The 26,931-nt window shown below is 38.6% G+C and overlaps 1 protein-coding gene and 2 non-coding genes across 6 annotated transcripts in view; 2 read left to right on the top strand and 1 right to left on the bottom strand.

The window, feature by feature from the left end:
* The window catches only part of LOC117994381 (galanin receptor type 3), an 89,304-nt gene extending 70,395 nt beyond the window's left edge, over positions 1-18,909 (top strand). For 2 of the 4 annotated variants that reach the window (XM_069507591.1, XM_034982306.2), the window contains exons 2-5: positions 12,990-13,114; positions 14,551-14,726; positions 16,201-16,342; positions 17,534-18,909. In XM_069507591.1, coding sequence (XP_069363692.1) covers positions 13,009-13,114; positions 14,551-14,726; positions 16,201-16,342; positions 17,534-18,213 — 1,104 coding nt within the window. In that variant the 5' untranslated portion in view covers positions 12,990-13,008 and the 3' untranslated portion in view covers positions 18,214-18,909. Of the gene's footprint in view, positions 1-11,162; positions 11,596-12,241; positions 12,296-12,989; positions 13,115-14,550; positions 14,727-16,200; positions 16,343-17,533 lie in introns of those variants that run through there. The other 2 variants (XM_069507587.1, XM_069507596.1) reach the window with 2 other exon arrangements.
* On the top strand, positions 9,092-9,163 carry TRNAH-GUG (transfer RNA histidin (anticodon GUG)). The gene has a single exon. It is a non-coding gene; the product is annotated as a tRNA-His (tRNA).
* A 4,790-nt stretch (positions 18,910-23,699) lies between the features above and the next one.
* On the bottom strand, positions 23,700-23,771 carry TRNAH-GUG (transfer RNA histidin (anticodon GUG)). Its single transcript has one exon. It is a non-coding gene; the product is annotated as a tRNA-His (tRNA).
* Between the last annotated feature and the right edge of the window lie 3,160 nt (positions 23,772-26,931).

The raw sequence follows: 26,931 nt of genomic DNA, 5'->3' as shown, positions 1-26,931 counted from the left end.
TATGAAAGGTCTTCACCTGTACATTCTAAAACAGATTTTTATTTATTTTTATGCATCATAGTTTTTGAATTATCGTGCAAAATGTTGAAAAAATACGACTGTAGTACGGAACCCTCATTGAGCGAGCCTGACTCGCACTTGACCGGTTTTTATCTCGTAAAACCAAAGAGTTCGCACGGGATTTAAAAAATCCCTAAAACACGTAAACGAACTCGTGGGCACCATCTATTAGGTAGGTACAGAGATAGCTTGCATCCCCGGGGGGGTAATATTACTTTTTATACCGGAATAGCAGAGTTCTCATGAGAATTTTATAAAACCTTGATCTAGTTATCTAGTTTTCGTATTTTTAGGGTTTCGTACCTCAAAAGCAAAAAGGAAACCTTATAAGATCACTTCGTTGTCTGTCTGTCTGTCTGTCTGTCGTGTCTTTCAATAGGGTACTTCCCGTTGACCTACAATCATGAAAATCTGCAGGTAGGTAGGTCTTATAGCACCTAGTTTACTTTGGCTACTTCTGGGATGTCGGCAAGTTCATTGGAAAACTTAATCACTTAGGATCAAATCCATTTTGGACATCCAATCATGTTAGTAATATCTGAGCAATCTCCAGTCAACCGCAGATAGTGTTTGACGACCATACACGTCATCATAAGTTCAATATGATGTTTGACGACCTCCCTGGCGCAGTGGTAAGCGCTGTGGTCTTATTAGTGGGAGGTCCCGGGTTCGATTCCTGGCAGGGATTTGGAATTTTATAATTTCTGGTGGGAAGCTTCGGCTGTGGCTAGTTACCACCCTAACGGCAAAGCCGTGCCGCCAAGCGATTTGCGTTCCGGTACGATGCCGCGTAGAAACCAAATGGGCATGGGTTTAATAAAAATTGCCATACCCCTTCCATTTATAATATTTTAAATATAATTCTCGTTTATGTTCTGTACCCGTAGTACAAGATTTTACGTCTCACCAAACCAAACCAAATTCGAGAGTCGAAATACTTCCGCGTTACAGTAAACTGGATCTTAATTGCCTTGTTTTAAAGCTCAAGTTTGTCTACACTTCTACAGCCAGCGCTCCAAGCGGAAACGTTGCGAAATTAAAATCAGTGGCATTGAATATTTGACTTCAATTCAAGGCTGTTTAGGTCCATTTTACTGTAACGCGGAAGTATTTCGACTCTCGAATTTGGTTTCGTTTGGTGAGACGTAAAATCTTGTACTACGGGTACTGGCTTAGTTAAAATATGTGGAAACGTATTTAATGAATTCACAGACTGTAGAACGTTAATTTAATTTTTAAAATACGGCGGCCACATATTATTACTCTGGAATCTGGATTACGAAGTTAATTTAATTTAAGGGGTGCGTCCGTGTGGAAAAAATCCGTATATTTCAAACCGCGTGGTAACAATGGTATATGTTCCATTCCACTAGATGCGGCAGCGCTTCATAGTCATCATAAACCGATAGACGTCCACTGCTGGACATAAGTCTCTTGGAGGGACTTCCACGCGCCACGGTCTTGCGCCGCCTGAATCCAGCGGCTCCCTGCGATTCGTGTGATGTCGTCTGTCCACCTAGTGGGGGTCTTCCAACACTGCGTCTTTCGGTGCGAGGTCGCGATTCCAGCACCTTAAGACCCCAACGTCTATCGGTTTTACGAATTATGTGCCCTGTCCATTGCCACTTCAGCTTCGCAACCCGTTGAGCTATGTCGGTTACTCTAGTTCTCCAACGGAACTCCTCATTTCTGATTAATTGATCACGTAAAGAAATTCCAAGCAAAGCTCTCTCCATCGCCCGCATTGTATATATTACGTAGCAGAAAATAATGTACATCAACTTTTAGAATGAGATAGCGGATTTGTAGAGCATTGTCTCTGTCGTTGAGGCCGACAAAACGTGATAGAGGTATGAGTGACAGATACAACGCTCTACAAAGCCGAAATATCATTCTAAAGGCCGATGTACATTACTTTCTGTTTTACCCCTTTAGGGATAAAATTTTAGAATAGAATAGAATAGAATAGAATAGAAGTTTATTAGTTGATCCGACACATGATAAACACAAACACAAATATTTACAAAAAAAAACATTCCTTAAAATCTAATAGGTACCTATTATCTAAAATGTGTCGTGCCAACGAAAAGGCCCGAACTCAGCTGAATGTTGTGGTTACACGATGTAACCACAACGCTGGTTTTCTGTTCGAGCCCAAACGAGGGAAGTCCTGGTTAGTAGCATCATTATTTATTTGTACTTAAAATAAAATAAAATAATAAAAATAGGTCAAAATTGTGTTCTTTATTTTTATGTTACTGCTATTATAGATTAATCTAGGGGTTAATTTAGGGGTGATGTTGTTGTTTGGACTGCCACAAACTAGCTTACCGACTTTTGAATATTTAGTAGGTGAGCACGGTATAATCTTTTGAACGCAAATTTGGAGCCAACGTTACGGAAGGGTGGGGGGATGTCATTCCAGCATTTCGTGGCAAGGTATTTAAAAAATATTATCAGAAATCCTTTCTTAGCAGATACCTACAAAGAACATACCCTTCAAGTTTCATGTCTCTAGGACCAACGGTTTAGGCTGTGCGTGTTGATATATCAGTCAGTCAGTCAGGATTTTGAATTTTATATATACAGATTTTGTAATGGGTAGCTTTACTACCTACGTATAGTCTGTTCTAACTTATCAAACGGACTGCGTCTGAAGCGGATTGTGATTGGAACATGTTGTTACTAAGCGCCGTATCTAGTCGAACATTTATATCGCTGCGTGGTAAATTTTCAGGCGACGTTGATGGATTTTTATGGTTGGAAAGTATGATCGTAAAATATGTCGTGCGTACAGTGGCGATAAAATAAGGATATTTTCGGAAGAGGAGTAGGTAAAATAATAGATTGCTAATGCTAGATTGTCCCATTGCTATAACCTCTCGTGATAAAGAATCATAGGCACACAGAATATTACTTAAGCGAAGGGTCCACTAGCGACAAAAATTGCAGAAGTTATTTTGTTTTTCATAATTTTAAGGGATCTTTAAAGTTTAAATCAATTAGGTACCCATGGTACCCATTAAAGTTCATATCTCAACAAACTGCAAAGCAGTTTCTTGTGTTAATGTTTTCGTAAAATACTAATTTTGAAACAAACTCTACCGTACATTTTTATTAGCATCCACGAGTTCCTCTAGAATGCTTGTTTTCATTATAAAATTCCCCTTTGTGTGGCCGTTTGGCTCGATGTAATTGTTCGTAAACTCTTGCACAAAGTTTGGTTGCAATTTCAGTTGAAAATGTTAAACTTTTTTCGTAAATCAAATACCTGCTGAAACAATTTTATGTCATCATCGTCAGCATAATGATCAACCCATTATCGGCTCACTACAAAGTACGGGTCTCCTCTCAGTATTAGAAAGGTTTGGCTTTGGCTATAGTCCACCACGCTGACCAAATGCGGATTGGCAGACTTCACACACCTTTGAGAAAATTATGGAGAACTCTCAGGCATGCCGGTTTCCTCACCATATTTTTTTCACCGGGAGATATTTAATTTCTTAAACGCACATAACTCCGAAAAGCTAGGGGTGCGTGCCCGGGATCGAACCCTTGACCTCCCGATTAGGAGGCGGACGTCGTAGCCATTAGGCTAACACGGCTTACGCTAAGAGTACTTAGATATAACTTCACGAAGTATGTATGGTAGCTATGTCTAATATAATATTCTGTGTCTAAAGTAAGAATAGTGGAAGACTTTTTTTTTATTTTTTATTCAGATACAAGTTAGCCCTTGACTGCAATCTCACCTGGTGGTAAGTGATGATGCAGTCTAAAATGATAGCGGGCTAACCTGGAAGGGGTATGGCAGTTTTTATTAAACCCATACCCCTTTGGTTTCTACACGGCATCGTACCGGAACGCTAAATCGCTTGGCGCCACGGCTTTGCCGGTAGGGTGGTAACTAGCCACGGCCGAAGCCTCCCACCACCGAAGTATGTATGGTAGCTATGTCTAATATAATATTCTGTGTCTAAAGTAAGAATAGTGGAAGACTGAATAAAACATTAAGCTTTCACGAAACTATTAAATTTTCCCAGAAAACCGACAACTACATATTTCTCTTATGTTTATACCATAGCTATTCACAAAAATGTAAGATTGTAAATAAAATTAACTGTAACAGCCTTATGGGATTCCCGATCCCTCGTAAATTAAGTTACTGAAGGTCAAATTGAAGAGCGAGAAAAAAGGAAAAATATTAAATAATTTGGTTTGTTCACATATAAAATTTCTACATACGGGTACCTACCTATCGGTATATTACTAACTTATTTGAATTAATTTCAACAGGAGTAGGTTTAGTACGCGACAGGTTGAAATGGCAACCAGGGAGGGAACACCCCGCACATCCGCACAGCCCCCGCGCTAAGCCGGTGCGGGCGAACGCGGGTGGGTCCCCGTTCAGTAGTTGCGCGTACAGACAGACTGACAAAAGTTCCAAAAAAATTGTTTTGAGGTCTATATCGATAGGTAGATAATAATTTTTCCTCCGATTAAAATTTTCTAAATTTTTGTTTTGTTTTAAGAATATTAGCCAAGTTTATCGTGTTGACTAATATTCCCCTTTCCCCTCTACTAAGCGTAAAGCTTGTGCTAGGAGTAACTACGACAATAGTGCAATGTGTGGGGCTTGAACCGGCGCGGCGACCTTTCGGATTTCAGTCCGCTCCTTTAACCTTTGAGCTATCGAGGCTCTAAATATATTTAATGTAGGTACAGAAATTGTCCAGTTACACTTTATAGTACATATAAGTACTAGCTGACGCCCGCGACTTCGTCCGCGTAGAATTAGGTTTTCTTAAAATCCCGTGGGAACTCTTTTATTTTACGGGATAAAAACCTATGCCACTCGCCGGGTCTTTATCTATATCCATGCAAAAAATCACGTCAATCCGTTGCACCGTTGCGACGTGATTGAAGGACAAACCAACAAACCAACAAACAAACACACTTTCGCATTTATAATAAGGGTACTGACTACTGATAGATTCGTAGGTAGATACTGAGTGAATTATTTTGAGTAGTGTAGAGCCATTATTACGACATCTCGTTAGTAGAAGTGGCTTCGGAGACCATAATGTTCACTCTTTAAACCTTCTCAAAGCGCTTTTAATATTTATGAAATGTATTTAAAACGACCTACTTTAGAGCGCTTAATGGCTATAATGTATATTTTGTTACAAATTAGGCAGATATTAGATACAGCTATTATATTATATATGGATGTTTGAGAGAAATTGCCTGGAAAACCAACTACTTATAGAGTTTTGAAATACTTTTAAGGACTTTTAAATTCAGCCTAAAATCTTATCCAATTCTATTATGAGCCGGGTATTCTTTTTATTATCACAATATTATGACTTAAAACTTATTAGAACTCATACCACAGCTGTTAAAGCAAATCATTCCCAAGCTTTCTTATGATCACAAGTACTTACCAAGAATAGTTAGGTAACCATTCTTGGTTAAGGGTTTGCTATAAACTAGTTACTAGACTCCTCTAAGAAAAGATCTTCAGAAATCCTTAACCGAAGCAAAGTCGGGGCGGGTCTAGTCTATAATTCGTACACGGCGTTCAACCGATTTTGACGAAATTTGGTACAGATATAGCTTGCATCCCAGGGAAGGATATAGGCTACTTTTTATCCCAGCTTCTATAGTGAATAGCGAATTAACTTATCAAATCTTCGTGTTCGGGTTGCTTACCTATTCTAAAAGCACATGGACTAGGTATAATGTATTTCCCATGTTTACAACATACAACGCAGATGTTCACATATTGGCTTCCCTAATATTATGTTCGTGTTATGTAAACTGCCTTACATAACCCCTTGTTTGTACGCTTTCATCAGCTATACCTTACGTACTATAATTCTACCCTTTCGGAGTAGATAATTTAAAGGTAAGATAACAAAGGACATGGCCAACTTTTGTATGGGCGTTAGTAACTTAGTGTACACCAATGACTTTTGGTGTTATAAATTCGTGATTACAGGGACATTAAATTGGTATAAATAAAAAACTCACAGAACTTGTCTACAACGGACTAGACGTAAACGTGTAAGAGTACTCCGCAGTTTATACACCCCATAATGATCTCCACAAAACAAATTCGAAACGGAATGCGAATAATGTCCAGTGTTAATAGCAAGATAATCGAGTGGTAGAAGGTATCAGTCCGTAGAGATAAGCAGGGGTCAAAAATATTAGAAGATAATCGCAAAAACACAAACACAGTAGGTACCACCTACAACGAAGTACGAAAAAAAAAAAACAAAACAGCCTACCATAAACATTGACGTTTGACATAGACGATACACACATTGTCAAACACGTAAAACGCGTTCCGTTTTATGTATTATTTTGCAGAATGTGGGAATGGACTTAAAATATAATACTCATGTAGGTAATATTGGTATTTGTAATACATTGTTTTTTTTTTCATTTATTGAATTCAAAAAATATCAATAAAGACAGTTTCGATATGAATAAAATGTTCCTAATAAAAGCATTTGTCATCCAAATAATGTATCTACATAAGTAATACGCATGGTGAGGAACGTCCGTTATTTTACAAAGATGTATCTATGGTACAGTATGGCGGTAGTAGAGGAATTCATCTTGTATTCCTTATTATTTTGAAATAAAAACTGACAAATTCAGAGAGCTTAAAAACTACGTAGTAATTCATCTTTCTATTTTTAATATTTACTAAATATTTACTATGTTGTGTACATGGAATGTACTTTTTGACCATGTCATTTCAACGTCCGTTCTACCCTTTCGGAGTAGATATTTTAAGTAAAGGTAAGGTAAAAGTTTTCCAAAATGTTTGAGCTTTTTATCACAGAAAGAACACACCCTCCAAATTTCATGTCTCTAGGACCAGTGGTTTAGGCTGTGCATTGATATTATATAAGTCAGTCAGTCAGTCAGTCAGGACTTTGAATTTTATATATCTATAGTCTATACATATTATCGGATAAGTACAAGCTGATGCCTGCGACATCGTCCGCGTCGATTTAGGTTTTTGAAAATCCCGTGGAAACTCTTTGACTTTCCGGGATAAAAAGTAGCCTATGTCATTCTCCAGGTCTATACCCGTACAAAAAACATGTCGATCCGTTACTCCGTTGCGACGTGATTGAAGGACGAACCAACAAACAAACTAATTTTCGCATTAGTGATACCTAAACCTCTGTTTAAACATTTCGGGTTTAAACCTCAATATCGCACTTCAATAAATCACAAGCAGTTACAAGTCAGCGATCAAATTTTACGAGCGCTTTAGCAACACTTGCGACATTGTAGATCTCAATTACTAAGGCCATAGAGTGGCGTGATCGTTCCATAGAACGAGACCCGCCACGGGCCGCGAGCAACAGCCGCTTCTGCTGCGTAAATTGATCAAGTGATCAATTTGAATATACGATATAATCACAAGCAATTACAAGTTAGAAATCAATTTTACGAGCACTTTAGCAACACTTGCGACATTGTAGATCTCAATTTCTGAGACCGTAGAGTGGCGTGATCGTTCCACAGAACGAGACCCGCCGCGAGCAACAGCCGCTTCTGCTACGTCAACTGATCAGGTGATCAATACGATAAAATCACAAGCAGTTACAAGTCAGCTCTTCTGCTGCGTAAATTGATCAATTGATCATTTTGAAAATCACAAGCAATTACAAGTCAGCAATCAATTTTACGAGCACTTTAGCAACACTTGTTACATTGTAGATCTACTCAATTACTAAGACCGTAGAGTGGCGTGATCGTTCCATAGAACGAGACCCGCCACGGGTCACCTAAATGGGTAATTCATCAAGTGATCAATTCGAATACACGATAAAATCACCATCATCATCATCATGATCAACCCATCACCGGCTCACTATGGAGCACAGGTCTCCTCTCAGAATGAAAAGGGTTTGGCCATAAGCTAACAACCTGGCCAGGTGTGAATTGGCAGACTTCACACACATTTGAGAAGATTATGAAGAATTTGGAAGACATTATGGGTAATTTTCTATTGACTGCATCGTAACGATTCTTTTTCTGTCTTTGAGGACCACTGAGGGACCTCTAGGCAATTTTTTTTTGTATCTCATCAGCGCGTTACCTCAAGGCTGGTTGAGTCGTCGTATTGGTACTTAGGTAGATACCGGGACAGAATCTTGTCTGCTGCGCGTAATCCGCACGGTTAGGAGAAAGTGCTCCAATTACTTACAGTAAGGCTTATCTCAGGCGTCAGACGATAAGACAATTGTGTCGTAAAAATATTGTAGAGACAATACACACATTACTACCCAGTAGCCATCCTTTTTCTTTTCTCTTTGGAGCTGCGCAGAGTGCAGGTCCTTGAATTCCCTGTATCACTTCGACCTATTGTGATCGCCAACAATTTTAGAGTTTCATGCCAATATTTGAAGTTGTATACTGGTGTTCGTAAAAAAATAGAAGAATGATCTTTCTCACATGTTTCTTACCAGAAGTGTGACTGTAACCATTGGGTACGACATACCCACGCACACAAAGGCATTTCAAACCAGTGGTAGATGCGTCTGACGATTCAAAAATACTTGTAAAAGTTTAATTGAATAATAAATATATTTACTTTATTTTTAATTTATTTTTACCAACTAAGATGAACTTGGGAAAATCGGTAATAAATATAGTTCGCGACAGGTTGAGATGACAATCGGGGTATGTGGCGGGAGGGACGTCTCGCACACATCCATCGTCACCCGCGCTCGCCCGCACCAGGTTAGCGTGGGGACTGTGCGGGTGTGCGGGGCGTTCCCTCCACTATTGCCATTTCAACCTATCGCGTACTATATTTGTTATAATATTAATTTACTTACAAAAAGTCGCTTTTCTGTTTAAAGCTTTATTAACCAACCAAATTCAAATGTCACCTTCAATAACGCAGCTCTCTGTAATTTAATAAACATTACAATTTATAAGATTAATATCTTGTTGGAAAGGGTTCGAAAATTTTAACTGACTGTTATAAGCTCCGACAGCCGTGATCGTCTAGTGGTTAGGACCCTACGTTGTGGCCGTAGTAACCCAGGTTCGAATCCTGGTCACGGCAGCTAACAGCTGTCGCGGTGGTGCTATATTTTTTAATTATCAATGTTTTTCAGGCATTTTTCAGTTCTTATAGCAACATCCATACCGATACTTATTAATTATTATAAATTCGAAAGTGTCTATCTATCTTCTTAACCTAATAAACTGATAAATGTAAAAACAAGTTTTATTGTAATATTTTCATTAAAAAAATAAAAAAGTAAAAACAAGTTGTTATTCATAACTACTTAATTTTACACGATTTGGACTTTTGCTTCATCATCATCATCATTATCATCATGATCAACCCATCGCGTGCCGGCTCACTACAGAGCACGGGTCTCCTCTTAGAGTGAGAAGGATTTTGGCCATAGTCTAACACGCTAGCCATATGCGGATTGGTACACTTCACGTGTGTGAGAACATTATGGAGAACTCTCAGGCATGCAGGTTTCCTCACGATGTTTTCCTTCACCGTAAAAGCAAGTAATAGTTAATTACTTGTGCGTGCCCGGGATCGAACCCCCGACCTCCGATTAGAAGGCGGACGTCCTAACCACTAGGCTATCACAGCTTGCCTTTTGCGTAGCCAAATATAATTTTAGAAATACATAAGTAGGTAAGTAGGAATAAATTGTAGGTAATGGAATTTATAAAGATTCTTAGGTTCAGAAATAAGACATTTAAACAACAACTTTTCTTTACAAGCGATGTACTGAGTTATACTATGTCATGAAAAATTACATATTTTTAATTCTCCTCTTTTCATTACAGAAACACGAAGCTCTAAGTACCTATTGTCGAAACTTTGTAAGGTTTATGTTGTGAAAGAAATTCAAAACAGGGCAGATTTTTTTAGAAATAAAATAATTTCAATTGTCAGACGAGGAGCTTGTTATTTCTTTTTTGTTGTTCAAAATAAATTCCTTATTGTAATTCGTTTTTCTTTTGATTTATTTTTCTTTCATTTTAGCACTCATGATAGGTAGGTATTATCTACTATGATCTTGACTATGATAGTACTTAACTACATAGTTGATGCTCACGATTTCACCTACGTGAATTTTGATTTATTTAATCCCGTGGGAAATCTTCGATTTTTCCGGAGTGAAAAATAGTTTTTGTTCGTCGGCAAGCCATAGCTTTGTTAACTTCGTCGGACTGCGAAAAGGTTACAGACGGAAGACATATAGATGGATAGACAGACAGACAAACAGACATCATTGCACATTTATAATATGCGACCCTCCCCGGCTTCGCACGGGTGCAATTGATACTTATTTTGTTATTTTTCAAAAGAGTAAGACAGTATTTTCGACGAAAGTTCGCAGTCGGCTTGATTTCTTGCGACATCTTAAATAATTATCGTCATATTATTTGAACAAATTAGCACAAAACAATATTAAACTATACATATGAACCTTCCATTTGAATCACTCTATCTATTGATGAAAACCGCATTAAAATCTGTTGCGTGGTTTAAAAGATCTAAGCGTACATAGGGACAGACGGCGGGAAGTGACTTTGTTTTGTACTATGTAGAGAAGAGACAATATTATTGTGATGATGAATGCACTTGAAATCCCCTTAGGTTAGTTTAAAAAGTGTAGTGAAAATAGAGTAGTCAGATACAATATAAACAACAGCTAAGTATATCTAACTACCCCTAAGTACTTTAAAATGATGATCCCATATATTGTCTAAGCGGCTTTCAAAATGGCGGGCACAAATTAGTAGGAAATAGAGGAACAAAGTGCTGGCGAGCTGCGGTAACCAATAACAGTGTCTAGACTCATTCTGTTATAATCTAATGGCTTTTAAGAGAAGGGACCCTCGCGCGCTCCCTGCCCAGTGTTTTTACAATTTTTTTATCCTGTGTAAATTTGAAACTACAAATGCATTTACGCATCCCCCCCTCCTGGAAGTCAGCCAGCTAACCAGCCAGCCAACCAACTGGAGGCTTCGTATGTGGGTCTCACCGGCCGAGAGGCGACCGGAATACCCACTAAACCTTCAGAGAACTACTGTAGTAATAACTACAGTAGTTCTCTGAAGTCTACCATTTCATTCTACTATAGAGTCCAGTGGCGTGCACAGGTATTCAAGCTGGGGTAGGCATTTATGTATGAACCAAATAAATCAGCGCCACCTCTTAGATACTAATGAACGACCCGTTTGAAATCCAGACGTCACTGAGATTGCATTGCAGTGCTAAAGTACCACTGAATCGGTGCCATTTTGTTTGTTCAATAGCCCTGTCCATACGAAGTAATATATAAGTCAATGACTACAGTAGTTCTCTGAAGCTCCCATTTCATTCTACTGTATTGTGGAGAGTCATAAAAGATTTCCAAGATGTCCGACGTTTAAAATTGAGTACCTAGGAAATAAAAACTGAAGTGCTGGCGAGTTGCGCAACTCAATAACATCGTCTAGACCGCTTCTGTTATAATGGTTTGAAACTTTTAAATCTTTACACTCAGTTTTCTTTACATGTCGCTTTTTTTATTAAATAAAAGAGACAGCTGTTTTAAATAAACTTTTCATAACTTTATCCAACTACATTTTCTTTTAGCGCAACAAAGCTTTATGAGCCTTCTTCACTATTTTCCTTCATGACCGGGAGAGATATTATGCTCGGAGTAGCCTATTTCACAATATAAAAAAACCGGCCAAGTGCGAGTCAGACTCGCGCACTGAGCGTTCTGTACCTACTACTTCCTTTGCATCGCGTTACTTGTTGCAAATATGAATCCGCATCCGCAAAAGCTCCGCATTAATTAATGCGGATGCGGATTTTCCGCATTTGCGGATGCGGATGCTAATATCCGTATCACCCCTGGGCCCTGATTCATATCATAGCCTTACCCGGGCTATGCTTATTTTTTACTATGACATGATGTCATAAGTGCCTAGCTAACAAATGCCTATCCTGGCTTGAAACCCTGTGCACCCTACTGAACTGGTTCACTCTGACGGAATTCAGCCAGTTCTAAATTTAACTGTCACAGGAAACTATTTAAAAAATTAATAAAATTCAGTCGTTTTAACTTTAACAGCATCGTACACAGACGTAAAGTTTAACGAGTTGGTGAGGTCACCCGGCCATCTACAGACAACAAAAACGATGTCGTAAATAGGGACATTATTGTTTGTAAACTGTATTTGTAGTTCGCAACAACATAAATTGACCTAATAATAGTTTATAGCTATCTTTGAATTATGCAAGCATTTATTATCAAGGACTTCAAAAAATCTGACCTGGATCTGGCGGCCATTTTGAAATTTTTATATTTCTATTTTTTCTGCCGCTATAACAATGGCGGCAATAGAAAAATATACATATTCTGTGAAAATTTCAACTCTCTAGGTACTTATTACTCACTAGATGGTCACTAGCGAGTCACTGAGTGACTCGCTTTTTTATGGGCCTCATAAAAAAGCGAGTCACTCAGCGGGCAATGGAGAGAGCTATGCTTGGAGTTTCTCTACGTGATCGAATCAGAAATGAGGAGATCCGTAGGAGAACTAGAATAACCGACATAGCTCAACGGGTTGCGAAGCTAAAGTGGCAATGGGCAGGGCACATAGATCGTAAAACCGATAGACGTTGTGGTCTCAAGGTGCTGGAATGGTGACCTTGCACCGGATGACGCATAGTTGGAAGACCCCCTACTAGGTTGACGGACGACATCAGACGAGTCGATGGATCTAGGCGGGGAAAGACCGTGGCGTGTGGAAGTCCCTACAAGAGACCCATGTCCAGCAGTGGATACAACCCACTAAAAGACAGACGGATGGGTAAACGGACTGACAGCGGAGGCTTAATAAGCTCTCTTTGTTCCCAGGAGCCAGTGATGCAGCGTGATGTACGGTAACGTCTCCGAGGAGGGCGAGGGCGACTCCACGGGACAGGCGCATATCGTGGCACTCCTCACTCTCTATATCCTCGTTTCTATCATCGGTATTATTGGTGAGACTACTCAAATTTTTAGTTATCCACCCAATCTTCCACTTTTCCATTTTTGTACAGTACTTACTACCACTTTTATAAGTCGCATCGGAAAAATTCGTTCGCGCAGGAAAGTGCAATCCCGACTATTTAACCGAATGTACACGAAGAAAATACAGACCAGCAGGGCGATTGTCTAAAACCTGCATCAATCATTATTACAATCTCAATTGTTCTGATTGGCTGAATTTGTGCGATTCTTGTTGAAACAATGCATTGTGGCCAATAGTGAGCGAGCATTAACCAATCAGAGATGATTGCGATCGTGACATTGTAGCTGTCAAACAACCGCGGTAGGGCCACAGGTCCAAGCAATAATGCTTGACGTTGTAATTACACAAGAACAACAGAGACTCGTGCTAACTCACTCTTAATTCGCGCGTACAAAACTGGTGCGTGGGCAAGAACCGATAGCGGATGGACGCGCCCTGTGACATGACCTACGAAACGAGATATTTTCGTTTCGTACCATTCAAAAATAAGATTTCTGCGCAGGTACATCGGCGTAACTTATAAAGCTGGTAGTACTGTAACTCTTCTTTGAAGATTTATTGCTTTTGTAGAACTGATAAAATTGTTAGAAGCAAGACAGATTCCATTAGGCATCAAGATTCAAGAACCTTTCTGAAACCTCACTGCAAGAAAATTATTTACAGGAAACATACTCCTTTACAGCTCTTAGTTATAAGATGTTGTTGTGTTTCTCGTTTAATTAAACTCTTTATACTATTTAAATTATTTATCACTTTAGTGATAAGGTCGCCCTTTGTTTTTTAAGTGTATCCTGTATTCTTACTCTCTGTAATTTTAGTAACAATAAAGTTGTTTTAAATTAAATTAAATTAAATTAAATTAAATTAAATTAAATTAAATTAAATTAAATTAAATTAAATTAAATTAAATTAAATTAAATTAAATTAAATTAAATTAAATTAAATTAAATTAAATTAAATTAAATTAAATTAAATTAAATTAAATTAAATTAAATTAAATTAAATTAAATTAAATTAAATTAAATTAAATTAAATTAAATTAAATTAAATTAAATTAAATTAAATTAAATTAAATTAAATTAAATTAAATTAAATTAAATTAAATAAAATTAAATTAAATTAAATTAAATTAAATTAAATTAAATTAAATTAAATTAAATTAAATAATTTATTTTAGATTTTGTCACCAAAGACCCCGAGCTAAGAGCAAACACATAAACATTATCTATGAATGTCATAGACAACATCTTACTTTTACTACAGATGTGATGTGTGGCACTGTTTGGTAAATAAACTTCCTCTTCTTTCTTTCTTTGGTCTTTTCTTTCTTTCCTTTACGTGGGATTCTCCAAGAGATCCTATTCTTATCGGCTGGAGTAAAACTAGATAACTCCTCTCTTGCAGGTAACGTAAGTTTAATGGCCGCCTTAGCGTCAGGCGGTGCGTCTCGTCTACGCACGCCGCAACTTCTGAGTGCGTGTGCGGCCGACCTGCTCGTGTGTGCGGCCAGCGCGCCCCTCGCTGCAACTCGCGCCGCTAGGATACACCATTTGCCGTGCCATGTCACGCATTATATCGAGGTGAGTCAATGTTCCTGTCTGCATGCCTGCGAGTTCTCCATGTTCTCAAAGGTGTGTGAAGTCAGCCAATCCGCACTTCGTAGACTATGGCAAATTAACCTTTCTCACTTTGAGAGGAGACCTGTACTCTGTAGTGAGCCGGCAATGGGTTGATTATGGAATCAATGTTCCACACGCTGCAACTTCTGAGCGCGTGTGCGGCTTACCTGTTCATGTTTACGGCCAGTGCGCCCCTCGCCGTGACTTGCTCTGCAACGATACACCAGGTGCCGTGCCATATATATCGAAGTTCAATGTTTCGCCACAACTTCTGAGTGCGTGTGCAGCAGACTTGCTCCTAAGTGTGCCCCTTGCCGTATTCCGCACCGCCACAGAATACATAATAGTATATCTAGCTACAGGGCGCCACTAGGATATGATAGAATGTTTCATGTTTGTTTTATTTTTCTTGGAATAACGTTAGATGCAAAACTTCAATGGGGCTCTCATATAAATAACTTATCGAACAGACTTAGTTCTGCCGCATATGCGGTAAAAAAGATTCGCCAGTTGACAGACATAGAAACTGCGAGACTAGTATATTTTAGTTACTTTCACAGCATTATGTCATATGGTATATTATTATGGGGTAATGCTGCTGATATTAATTCTATTTTTGTGCTGCAGAAAAGGGCTGTTCGAGCCATATACAGTATGGGGCCACGAGAGTCGCTGAGAACTAAATTTAGGGAAGTTAAAATTATGACAGTGCATAATCAATATATTTTTGAAAATTTACTGTACGTACATAAAAACATAAATAAATTAAAAAAAAAAGTGACTGTCATAATATAAATACTAGAAATAAAAATAAACTTGTAATTCCCGCCTCTAGGCTCAGTAAAGTTAGCAATTCATTTGCTCGTAATTCCATACGTTTCTATAATAAGCTTCCAGAAGACATATTGGAGATGTCTCTCAACAAGTTCAAAGTTTTCATAAAACGTAAACTAATTGAAAAATCCTATTACAATGTAAAGGATTATTTAAATGATAAGCAAGCTTGGGAATGAGTTGCTTAACGACTTTGTGATAGTTCTAATAAGTTTCAATAAATTTGTAAAGTGGTGATAATAAAAAGAATACCCGGCTGAGTTTGTTGTGGGCTCTTCTCAGACCTGGGCGCGTTTGGAACCCTCGTAGCTTTAGTTTTAAGTTTGCGTTATAATTATCACCACTATATTATCTTACAAATCTAACACTATACCAGACAATCAATAAGAGTAATTTATTACCTATTTTGAATAAATCATTTGACTTTGACTTTGACATGCGCACCGCTATACTGAGCGCATGTGCGGCCGACCTGCTCATGTGTGCGGATCTAAAACCGCTGCAAAGCACGAGCCAGATCACTTGCGGTTTAGTTTTAGTTTCGTAGGCAGACTGATTGTAGTAATTATTTCTATAAGTATATATTTTTGTTTATTCGCAGTCATTCCCCGTGGCCGCAAGCACGCTGTCACTCGTAGCGATGGCTGCGGACCGATGCGGTGCGGTGCGGCGCGGTCGCAGCTCGCTGTGTGCACGCCCTTTTCTAGCCGTGTTCCTAGTATGGCTAACGGCTTTACTGCTAGGTGAGGGCTATTAATATTGGAAAAAACCGGCCAAGTACGAGTCAGGCTCGCGCAGTGAGGGTTCCGTCCTACAGTCGTATTGTTTTGACATTTTGCACGATAAATCAAAAACTATGATGGATAAAAATAAATAAAAATCTGTTTTAGAATGCACAGGTGAAGACCTTTCATATGATATAGTTATCTCACTTCGAAAATTGAAAATACTAATTATTAGTTCATGACCACAATTTAATTTTTTTTGTGTGATTTAACTACAAATTCACGGTTTTCAGATTTTTCCCTGAATGTGTGCTATGAGACCTACCTACTTGCCAAATTTCATGATTCTAGGTCAACGGGAAGTACCCTGTAGGTTTCTTGACAGACCGACAGACAGACAGACAGACAACAAAGTGATCCTATAAGGGTTCCGTTTTTCCTTTTGAGGTACGAAATCCTAATACTATAAGAACATTAACAAGAAGTAAATTAATTTGGAACTGTCTGGGAAACTGATCCTGAAGAAATTAATTTACTGCCAGCATTTACCAAATCTAAAATTACAGTGGAAATTCGTTTAGGAGTTTAAACGCACATCACTCAATCATGTTAACTTTAGTCCTGTTACAAAGTTAGGCTTTGTTATCATCCAAATGACTTTTATAATCATCTTAATAGCCCCATCTTAATGGGGCATCCCACAGGGATCACGTTTAAATATAAGCTTTTTGTTTTTAGGGTTCCGTACCTCAAAAGGAAAAAGGAACCCTTATAGAATCACTTCGTTGTCTGTCTGTCGTGTCTGGCAAGAAACCTACACCCGTACTTCCCGTACTTCCCGTTGACCTAGAATCATGAAATTTGGTAGGTAGTTAGGTCTCATAGCACAAGTCAAGGAATAAATCCGAAAACCGTGAATTTGTGGATACATCACAAAAAAAATGTGTTTATGAACAAATAATTAGTATTTTCAAATTTTAAAGTAAGATTACTATACCAAGTTGGGTATCATATGAAAGGGCTTTATCTGTTCATTCTAAAACAGATTTTTAGACTTATTTTTATGCATAATAGTTTTTGGATTTATCGTGCAAAATTTCGAAAAAGAAGTATGAAAGCCTCGTTACGCGAGCCTGACTCGCACTTGGGCGGTTTTTTCATTGGTTTTATCAAAAAAAGATGCTAAACATAATTTCTCTTTCTCCACAGGTGCAATGACAGTAATAGCAACGTGCCAATTCTGTCCACCACTCGCAGCAGCTCACGCAGTCGTCACCTACTGCATCCCAGTCATAGCCGTCACTCGGTGTCACTGGGCCGTGCGAGTCAAGCTCACAGCTCTATCTCTGACAGCTAGAGCCGCACATGGCGAGCTCCCCTTACCAGTCCCATTAATACGAAGACCGACACACGTTATCATAGTAGCAGGAGTCGGGGCTAGGGAAAGAAGAGATGCAGTAGACGGAGGAGACATAAGATCGAAAAAGCTCCAACCGAGTCTATTGGGTCCACAGCCTCAAACGTCAACGTTGCGGTCACGACGACGTTTGGGGAACGTATTAGTTGGGATTGCGTTAGTCTTTGCAGCGTGCTGGTGTCCGCATGCAGCTATAGTTATATGCAGCGTGTTTGGAGTGAACGCTCCACTGGTTATGTGCCAGTACGCGTTGTTACTCGGCCACGCGCATTCAGCGCTGAACGCTGCAGCCTATTGGTTACTGAATAGGCACGCGTTGACCGCTGCTTGCGCTGCGTGGCGTATACCTCAGCTCAGGGTCCGGGAAGAAAGGCCTTCGTCCACGAACGAGGCGGCGCTGGGAGCCTTCCATCCCCGTCTCGCTCGTCCGGCCCCCTCGCCCCGTCCCCCTCCCTCTAGCTTTCTATATTGATGTCCATCTGTATTCCGTTTCACAACTTATGGGTACTGTGGCACATGTCTGTATTTGCAAACATAATGTGTTCTCATCATATTTTATCCAATTTAGGACAATATTTGTACAGTTTATCCATATTATTTATGGTTTTAGTTTAACTCATTGAAAATCATTATAGAAAATCCCTTTCTGAGCACCCACATAGCCCACTGCCTTGAAGTTGAAATGTCAAAATACTCAGCCTTTAATTTGGTATCATATTTATGAAAATCGTTATCTCTGGTTGAATTAAGGCTGCTTGTAGTATTTAGCCAAAAATTTAAAAATGCCAGCCAATCATAGGGAAGACAATCATCACAGTAATAAGTTTTTTTCTAGGAGTTCAATCATGAAAATATACATACTGTCAATTAATTATTCGTCTAACAGCGGTGCTTCCGGTGGATGGCGCAAACGTAGCCACGAGGATATGTGGATACGCCATTTGTTTGTCTATATGACATTACATCCTGTTCTTGCATTGTATAGTAATTATATTGTATAGTATCCATCAGTCGTGAAACGGATAATATCTTCTAAGCTCTCTCGATCTGTGATTCCTGTCTCTCAGTGCCTCGTATAGTCTACGCAAGAGCGTCTCGCGCGGCGTTATGAACGTTGTTCGGGATTTTATTGTGAATATCCGTCAAGCAATAAAGTGTATGAAACTGTTGTATTTGTTTTATTGTCGTCATAACAAACCACCTTTGAAAGCTACTCGCAGACAGACTGCTCGCAATTAATGCCCTCAAAATTAACACGTGTATGGAGAAGTGCCAAAAAATAGACATCGGAAAATATTCCTTTCAGATAAAGGGGCCTGAATCTACCATGGCCTATGAGTTCAATTAGACTATGCGTTCCATACTATCCAAAATGCGTTTTATACTGTAAAATACGTACAGTAAGAAAAATGTAGAGATAGATCTAGAAGAATACATGCCTCATGTGCTAACTAACTCTATCTTTTTTCTTCTACATATATCTAAGATACAAATCTAAATTCTAAACGTCGCAGTACCCGTCAGCCGTGAAAAGAATAATCATCATCTGTTTCTCCTATCTGTGATTCCTATCTTTCAGTGCCTCGTATAGTTTACGTAAGAGTTATAAACGTTAGAGATATTGAGGTGATCGTACATCTATCCGTACGAATCTTAGGTCTAACTTACCCACTTGAGTGGACGACGCACGATTCAAAGTCAAGCAGTGAGTCACCACCTTACTGTAGTTTAACTGAGATGACTCTTGAGGTGTGCGCGTTAATGGGTTTAAAACAAAATAAAATAAAAATAAAAATCTTTTTTATTCAAATAAACTTTTAAAAAAAGTATTTGCAGTCTTGTGCGTTGCTGGAACGAGCTGCAGGTCAATATCCACGCTCTTTTATCATTTAGATAATCTTCAATTGTGTAATATGCTTTTTTCAGGAGCATATTAAGTCCCGCAAATTGCTAATGCGCGTGGCCGCCATTTTAGTGACGTCAACACTAGGCTGAAGTTTCGAGCTGATGGTATAATTTTACTTAAATATACGTCAAATGACGTCAAAAGGTCGTCATTTCGATGTCATAATGACACATGGTTCCAGCGCAATAGCAAATTGCGGGACTTATAACAGCGACGTGGAATTACTATATTTTACCTCAAATCTATACCTACCCAGCAGGAATTATTGCACATCGAACTTTGGAAAGAGATTTCTGCTTCATGGAGCTCGTCTCTGTCACTCATACTTTTGTGACGTTTTGTCAGTCTCGACGACAGAGACAACTCTTTACGAAACTGCTATCTCTTTCTAAAGTTCGATGTGTGGTGTTACCTTCCCGCAACGAGTGCCGTACCTCACAAGATTGAAACGGTATACAGTAAGCGGCAGAAAGTAATGTACATCGACCTTTAGAAGGAGATAGCAGATTTGTAGAGCGTTGTGTCTGTCGTTGAGACCGACAAAACGTCATATAGGTGACAGAGACAACGCTCTACAAAGCCGAAATGTCATTCTAAAAACCGATGTACATTAAAAGTAATGTACATCGGTTTTTAGAATGACATTTCGGCTTTAAAGCCAAAATTTAAAGCGGCACAAAGGTGCCGCTTACTGTACCAAAAAAAGCTTTAAATCAGCGCGTACGGAGCTTGCTTCTAGATGTGCGAACATCTTTACTATGAATCCGTGACGCAATAAAGTGTATGAAACTGTTATTTGTTTTATTGTCGTCGCGAATGGCAACATAAACGTATATAGATGTGTAATTATTCCCGACGACAGAATGGTTTATGCGTTCTCTCTCTGCCGTTAACGTTCATATTATAAATCTTACTTATCTTACCTTTATTTTATTATATAAATCTCACCTAATACCACAGTTTTACGATATACCTACGATACCCTTATTTTATTAAGGGCAGGTGTCCACGAGAGAATGTGCGAAAAGATGGTCGCTAAGTTAGAAAAACATCAGCTGGCTACAAGAGTACAACAGTAGAAGGTACTTCAAAGACCTGTTATAGGCTTATAGGTAGTGCGTTGATAGATCAATCAGTCAGTCTGTCTGTCAGTGTTTAGGCTTTTAGGTAAATCTCAAGTGGTAACTCTTTGATTTTCCAGGATAAAAAGGTTGGGCGTCCTACGGCGAATCTGAGGTACCAACCTCAGATCTGCCATAGAGGTTTGTGTCTGAGGGGCCCGACGCGACGACTCAACACAAGCTGAGTGGCCTACCTGTTCGAGGTGTTGCACTGCTGTACAGAACGATATCGCCTACACCATGTATGATACCTCGAATAAAAATTATTCTATTCTATTCTATTCTTATGTCACTTTCTAACTATATCCCTGTCAGTCTTTAACTATATCCCTGCACAAAATCACATCGATTCGTTGCGACTTGACAAGCCAATAAACAAACACTTTCGCATATTTTATAATATGCGAAAGTGTTTAAATACCTGATGGATTGACGCTGGTTCCCTGGGAACGGGGACGGGCGCTAATGTGGGACGCAACTTGCGTTGACACATTGGCCCCATGTCATATCAGGAAGACAGCATCAAGACCGGGAGCCGCAGCAGAAACAGCTGAAAACGGCAAGCGGCGCAAGTATGCCTCTATTATAGAGAGTTACATTTTTGTGCCGTTTGCCGTGGAGACCCTGGGGCCATGGAGTCTTAGTGCTAAAAATTTTTTACGAGACATTTCACCGCGATTAATAGCCTCAACTGGTGACAGAAGGGCTGGCTCATTTTTTGCGCAGCGGATCAGCCTGGCTGTCCAGCGCGGAAATGCAGCCAGTATTCTTGGCACCATTCCACGCGGTCATGATTTATATAGTAATTAGATAAGGCTAGCTTTAAGTTTTATTGTATAAAAAAAAAAAAAAAAAGTTAATAGGTAAAAAAAAATTCTGCTCCTTAGAGCTCGTCTCTGTCACTCACTTGTGTGACGTTTTGTCAGTCTCGACGACAGAGACAACTCTTTACGAAACTGCTATCTATCTCTTTCTAAATTTCGATGTGCGGTGTTACCTTCCCGCAACGAGTGCCGTACCTCACAAGATTGAAACGGTATACAGTAAGCGACAGAAAGTAATGTACATCGACCTTTAGAAGGAGATAGCAGATTTGTAGAGCGTTGTGTCTGTCGTTGAGACCGACAAAACGTCATATACGTGACAGAGACAACGCTCTACAAAGCCGAAATGTCATTCTAAAAACCGATGTACATTACTTTGTGCCGCTTACTGTACCAACAAATGCTTTAAATTCAGCGCGTACGGAACTTGCTTCTAGATGTGCGAACATCTTTACTATGAATCCGTGACGCAATAAAGTGTATGAAACTGTTATTTGTTTTATTGTCGTCGCGAATGGCAACATAAACGTATATAGATGTGTAATTATTCCCGACGACAGAAGGGTTTATGCGTTCTCTCTCTGCCGTTAACGTTCATATTATAAATCTTACTTATCTTACCTTTATTTTATTATATAAATCTCACCTAATACCACAGTTTTACGATATACCTACGATACCCTTATTTTATTAAGGGCAGGTGTCCACGAGAGAATGTGCGAAAAGATGGTCGCTAAGTTAGAAAAACATCAGCTGGCTACAAGAGTACAACAGTAGAAGGTACTTCAAAGACCTGTTATAGGCTTATAGGTAGTGCGTTGATAGATCAATCAGTCAGTCTGTCTGTCAGTGTTTAGGCTTTTAGGTAAATCTCAAGTGGTAACTCTTTGATTTTCCAGGATAAAAAGGTTGGGCGTCCTACGGCGAATCTGAGGTACCAACCTCAGATCTGCCATAGAGGTTTGTGTCTGAGGGGCCCGACGTCTCAACACAAGCTGAGTGGCCTACCTGTTTGAAGTATTGCACTGCTGTACAGAACAATACCTATTGCCTACACCATGTATATGATACCTCGAATAAACATTATTCTATTCTATTCTATTCTTATGTCACTCTCTAACTATATCCCTGTCAGTCTTTAACTATATCCCTGCACAAAATCACATCGATTCGTTGCGACTTGACAAGCCAATAAACAAACACTTTCGCATACTTTATAATATGGGTAGTGATGATCTAGCCTACACGGGGTTTTTAAGAACGTTATTCGACGCGAAGTCGCGGTCTAAAGCTAGTCAATATTATATTAATCAAGCCAAAGCACAATATTACCTCCACAAAAAGAATATTAATTTTAAACTACAGCACAAATTAATTAAATAAGTTCCCCCAAGCTTTTGTCCGTCACAAAATCATCAAGGGCCATTAAAGAATAATGAAATTAGCCATCGAGTTAGTGACAAAAACTTCAAAACAACTCCATAGGGATCAATTTCGGAAGTTTGAAGAGGAAGAAGAAGAACTTGACAGGTGTCTTTGGTGTTAAGGGAACAATTTTCCTGCAATTTTTCCAGAACCTTGCATGTTTTCTGGTTTTTAGGGTTCCGTACCTCAAAGAAAAAAAGGAACCCTTATAGGATCACTTCGTTGTCTGACTGTCGTACTCGTGTCTGTCAAGAAACCTATAGGTTACTTCCCGTTGACCTAGAATCGTGAAATTTGGTAGGTAGGTAGGTCTTATAGCACAAGTAAACGAAAATATTCCTAAAACCGTGAATTTGTAGTTACATCACAAAAAAAAATTATGTTAGGTATATAATTAGTTTTCAATTTTCAGAGTTAGATAACTATACCAAGTAGGGTATCATAATATATCACCTACATTATAAAACAGATTTTTGTTTATTTTTATGCATAATAATTTTTGATTTATCGTGCAAAATGTCGAAAAAATACGAATATAATACGGAACCCTCGGTACGTCAGTCTAACTTGCATTTTTTGACATTTTTTTAATATATAAAACAATAATCATATCATGAGTGGTACCTACTTAATAGAAAAATTTTCAAAGAAAAAATAAAGCTCCGCCGCGACAGCTGTTAGCTGCCGTGACCAGGATTCGAACCTGGGTTACTACGGCCACAACGTAGGGTCCTAACCACTAGACGATCACGGCTGTCGGAGCTGGTGAAAGGTCCGGCGAAAACATCCAATACCTTGTCATAATGAGACCCCGCCACAAACTCGACAGTCATATCAATTTAATGCTCGAGTGGATACAGTAAGGCTCTATACATAATAAGTGATATTTTTTACCAGACAAAATTACAGTAAGTAACTTATAAAAAAACTAGATGACGCCCGCGACTTCGTCTGCGTGGCTGTAGGTTTTAAAAAAATCCCGTGGGATAAAAAATATAATATAATCCTTCCCCGGGATGTAAGCTTTCTCTGTACCAAATTTCATCAAAATCGGTTAAACTGTTGGGCCATGAAATCTAGCAGACAGACAGACAGACAGACACACTTCCGCATTTATAAAATTAGTATTAGTAGTAATAAAGAGAAAAAATATTTTTGAATTCTTTTTCACTATTCAGTACATATATTATTTTCTGTAAAATTAGAGAAAAATTTCACACTCGCTTTGCTCGCGCTTTTAATATTTCGTGGTAAAATTACTTACTGTTTTTTGTATGTTTTGGAATCAAAAGGGAGGAGCTTTTTAATTAGCATTTTGATTGAAATCGCGAACTTTAGATTTAATTTTAGCACACTTTTAGATCGTTTTGCTTGGAAATGAATTCATTCAATTGATCAAAAGTACGTAAGTAAGTAAGTAATTAAATTACACCGTTTTTTTTCTAAGTTCTCGATTGATCTAATCTAACTAAATAAACTAATCTAAAGATAAAGCTTGTACTTCGTTTCCAGGAGTTTCTGTATTGAGCTGTTATGATAGTAATGCCCTTAATAAGCCTCTATCTCATCTGTATAATTGATGAGAGGCTTGGAACTAGGAGAGGCCTGTAACTGTAACAGACAGACTAATATTGATGTAATTAGTTATTATTAAGAACGTTAACTAAATAGGTAATAAAAATAAAATATTATGATTCTCTTTAATATTGCTATAATCTCTACATAGTATAAAATAAAGTCGCTTCCCGCGTCTGTATGTATGTATGTATGTATGAACGCGTAGATCTTTTAAACTACGCAACGGATTTTAATGCGGTTTTCACCAATAGATAGAGTGATTCAAGAGGAAGGTTTATAGCTATTGTTTAGTACTCAAAAAATAGCGATCTCTAGAGAAATTGAAATAATGTGAATTAGGTCGGGAAAAAATCCTCTCATTTGAGGGTTTCCGAGGCAATGGCACCTCAATGACATCACATTAGTATCTACGTTGCACCCATGCGAAGCCGGGGTGGGTCGCTAGTAGTATTATAAAGAGGAAAGATTTGTTTGTGTTGATCAATAAGCTTCTTTCTTTCTTCATTCTGGGCTGGTTTCCGCACTTAAACGTTTCCGTCTGTTGTGCGTGATCAATAAGCTATGAAACTACTCAAACAATTTTAATTTGATTAGGTACAAATATCAAGAGTTTGAAACTACTCAAATAATTTAAATAATCATTTCACCATTAGTTAAGCTACGTTATCCAGAAGCAATAAATCAGCTACAAATTAGACATTATATACCACAGACGAATTCACGGCCAAAAGCTATTTATTATTTAAAAGGAAAAACTGACTGACTGACCCCAACGTACAGTTCAAGTCACTGTACCCAGAAACTTGAGGTAGGTTTTACTATTTTATAAGATAGGTAGGTTTTCTCTAGGCCGAACGTTTAGAAATTCCACCCAATTTAATAAAAAATATCACTTAGAAAACAGCCTTACATTTCGCAGTGGAGTAAAAAACTTCAAACAGTTGATGCCTTGTCGCCGTGGTTGGAATGTATTGGAAATATTTCCTCTTAAGGCGTGAACAGACGGTAACACCGCACTGCAGGATGACATACTAAACGCGCGCGTAGGTACATACACAATACATGCCATCAATGAAAAATTTTGATCTGCAAGCGATAGGATTGGTGATTTATATTCAAAGAAACCTTCTTTAGGTGTGGCTTGAGAGAAACTTTGATATTTTTTTGGACAAAAGGAACGCTACTTTCATAGTAGGTAAGTATTTGAAATGGCCTCCAAAAAACAGCTGTTTTTAAAGCATCATCTTTTATCAAGGTCTTTTAATTACCGAGTACACTAGATAAAAAGCTACTTACTACAAGATATGATAAAAAAGCTCTTGCCGACTCTTTTCAAAAATGGAATCACACCCGCTTTATTTTTGCTTCAACCACGTGTAAAATTAAATTTATCAATGAAGAAGTTATAAGGCTCTGACAGACAGACAGATGGACAGCCACAAATACACCCAAGTACAGTACGTGGCCGAAAGTGATTAACATCGGCCTTTAGAATGACATTTCATCTTTGTAGAGCGTTGTCTCTGTCACTCATACCCATATGACTCTATGTCGGTCTCTACGACCGAGACAGTGATCTACAAATCTGCTGTCTCCTTCTAAAGATCGATGTTCATCACTTTTGGCCGCGTACTGTAGACCGGAGACCTCACTTTGGTTTCTTAATAACTTCTAGGAACCACGATAAGCACGCAAACGTCGCGACTCGCCCGTCTTCGTGAGACAGCAGTATCGCAAGTTGAGTGTGGTACAGCCTTTATACGGAATTAAAATGTTAAAAGCATACTTCTGCAGTATACCAACGAAAAATGAATATTGGTTTTCAATGTTTTGATTTGCTGATGGAAAAACTCTGTTGTTATTTTGTGATCTACAATTTTTTCATTCAGTTGTTTGGTATTTTAAGTCTATTGTACAGGTTCGTTATGTTAATTAATTATTTTAACGGCTTTCATCATCATCATCATCATCAACAACAACAACCCATTGTTCGGTTCGGCTTCGGTTCACTACTGAACACGGGTCTCCTCTCACAGTGGTTTGACCCTCTGACTGGTTTAGGTTCACCACGCTGGTCGAGTGCTCATTAGCAGACTTCGTACACATTTGAGAACATTTATTTAGAACTCTCAGGCATGTTTTCCTTCACTGTTAAAGCAAGTGATACTTAATTATCTAAAGTCTAAAAATTAGAGGTGCATACCCGGGATCGAACTCCGACCTCATTAGGAGGCGAACGTCTTAACCAGTAGGCTATCACTGACAGTATATAAAGAAACTCGTAATACTAAATGCAAATATTCGTCCCGCAAATTGCTAATGCGCGTGACCGCCAT

This window comes from Maniola hyperantus, chromosome 2 (assembly GCF_902806685.2).
Source record: "Maniola hyperantus chromosome 2, iAphHyp1.2, whole genome shotgun sequence".
NCBI lineage: Eukaryota > Metazoa > Arthropoda > Insecta > Lepidoptera > Nymphalidae > Maniola > Maniola hyperantus.
The sequence above is the reverse complement of the archived record's forward strand: the minus strand, read 5'-3'. Positions and strand labels throughout refer to the sequence as shown.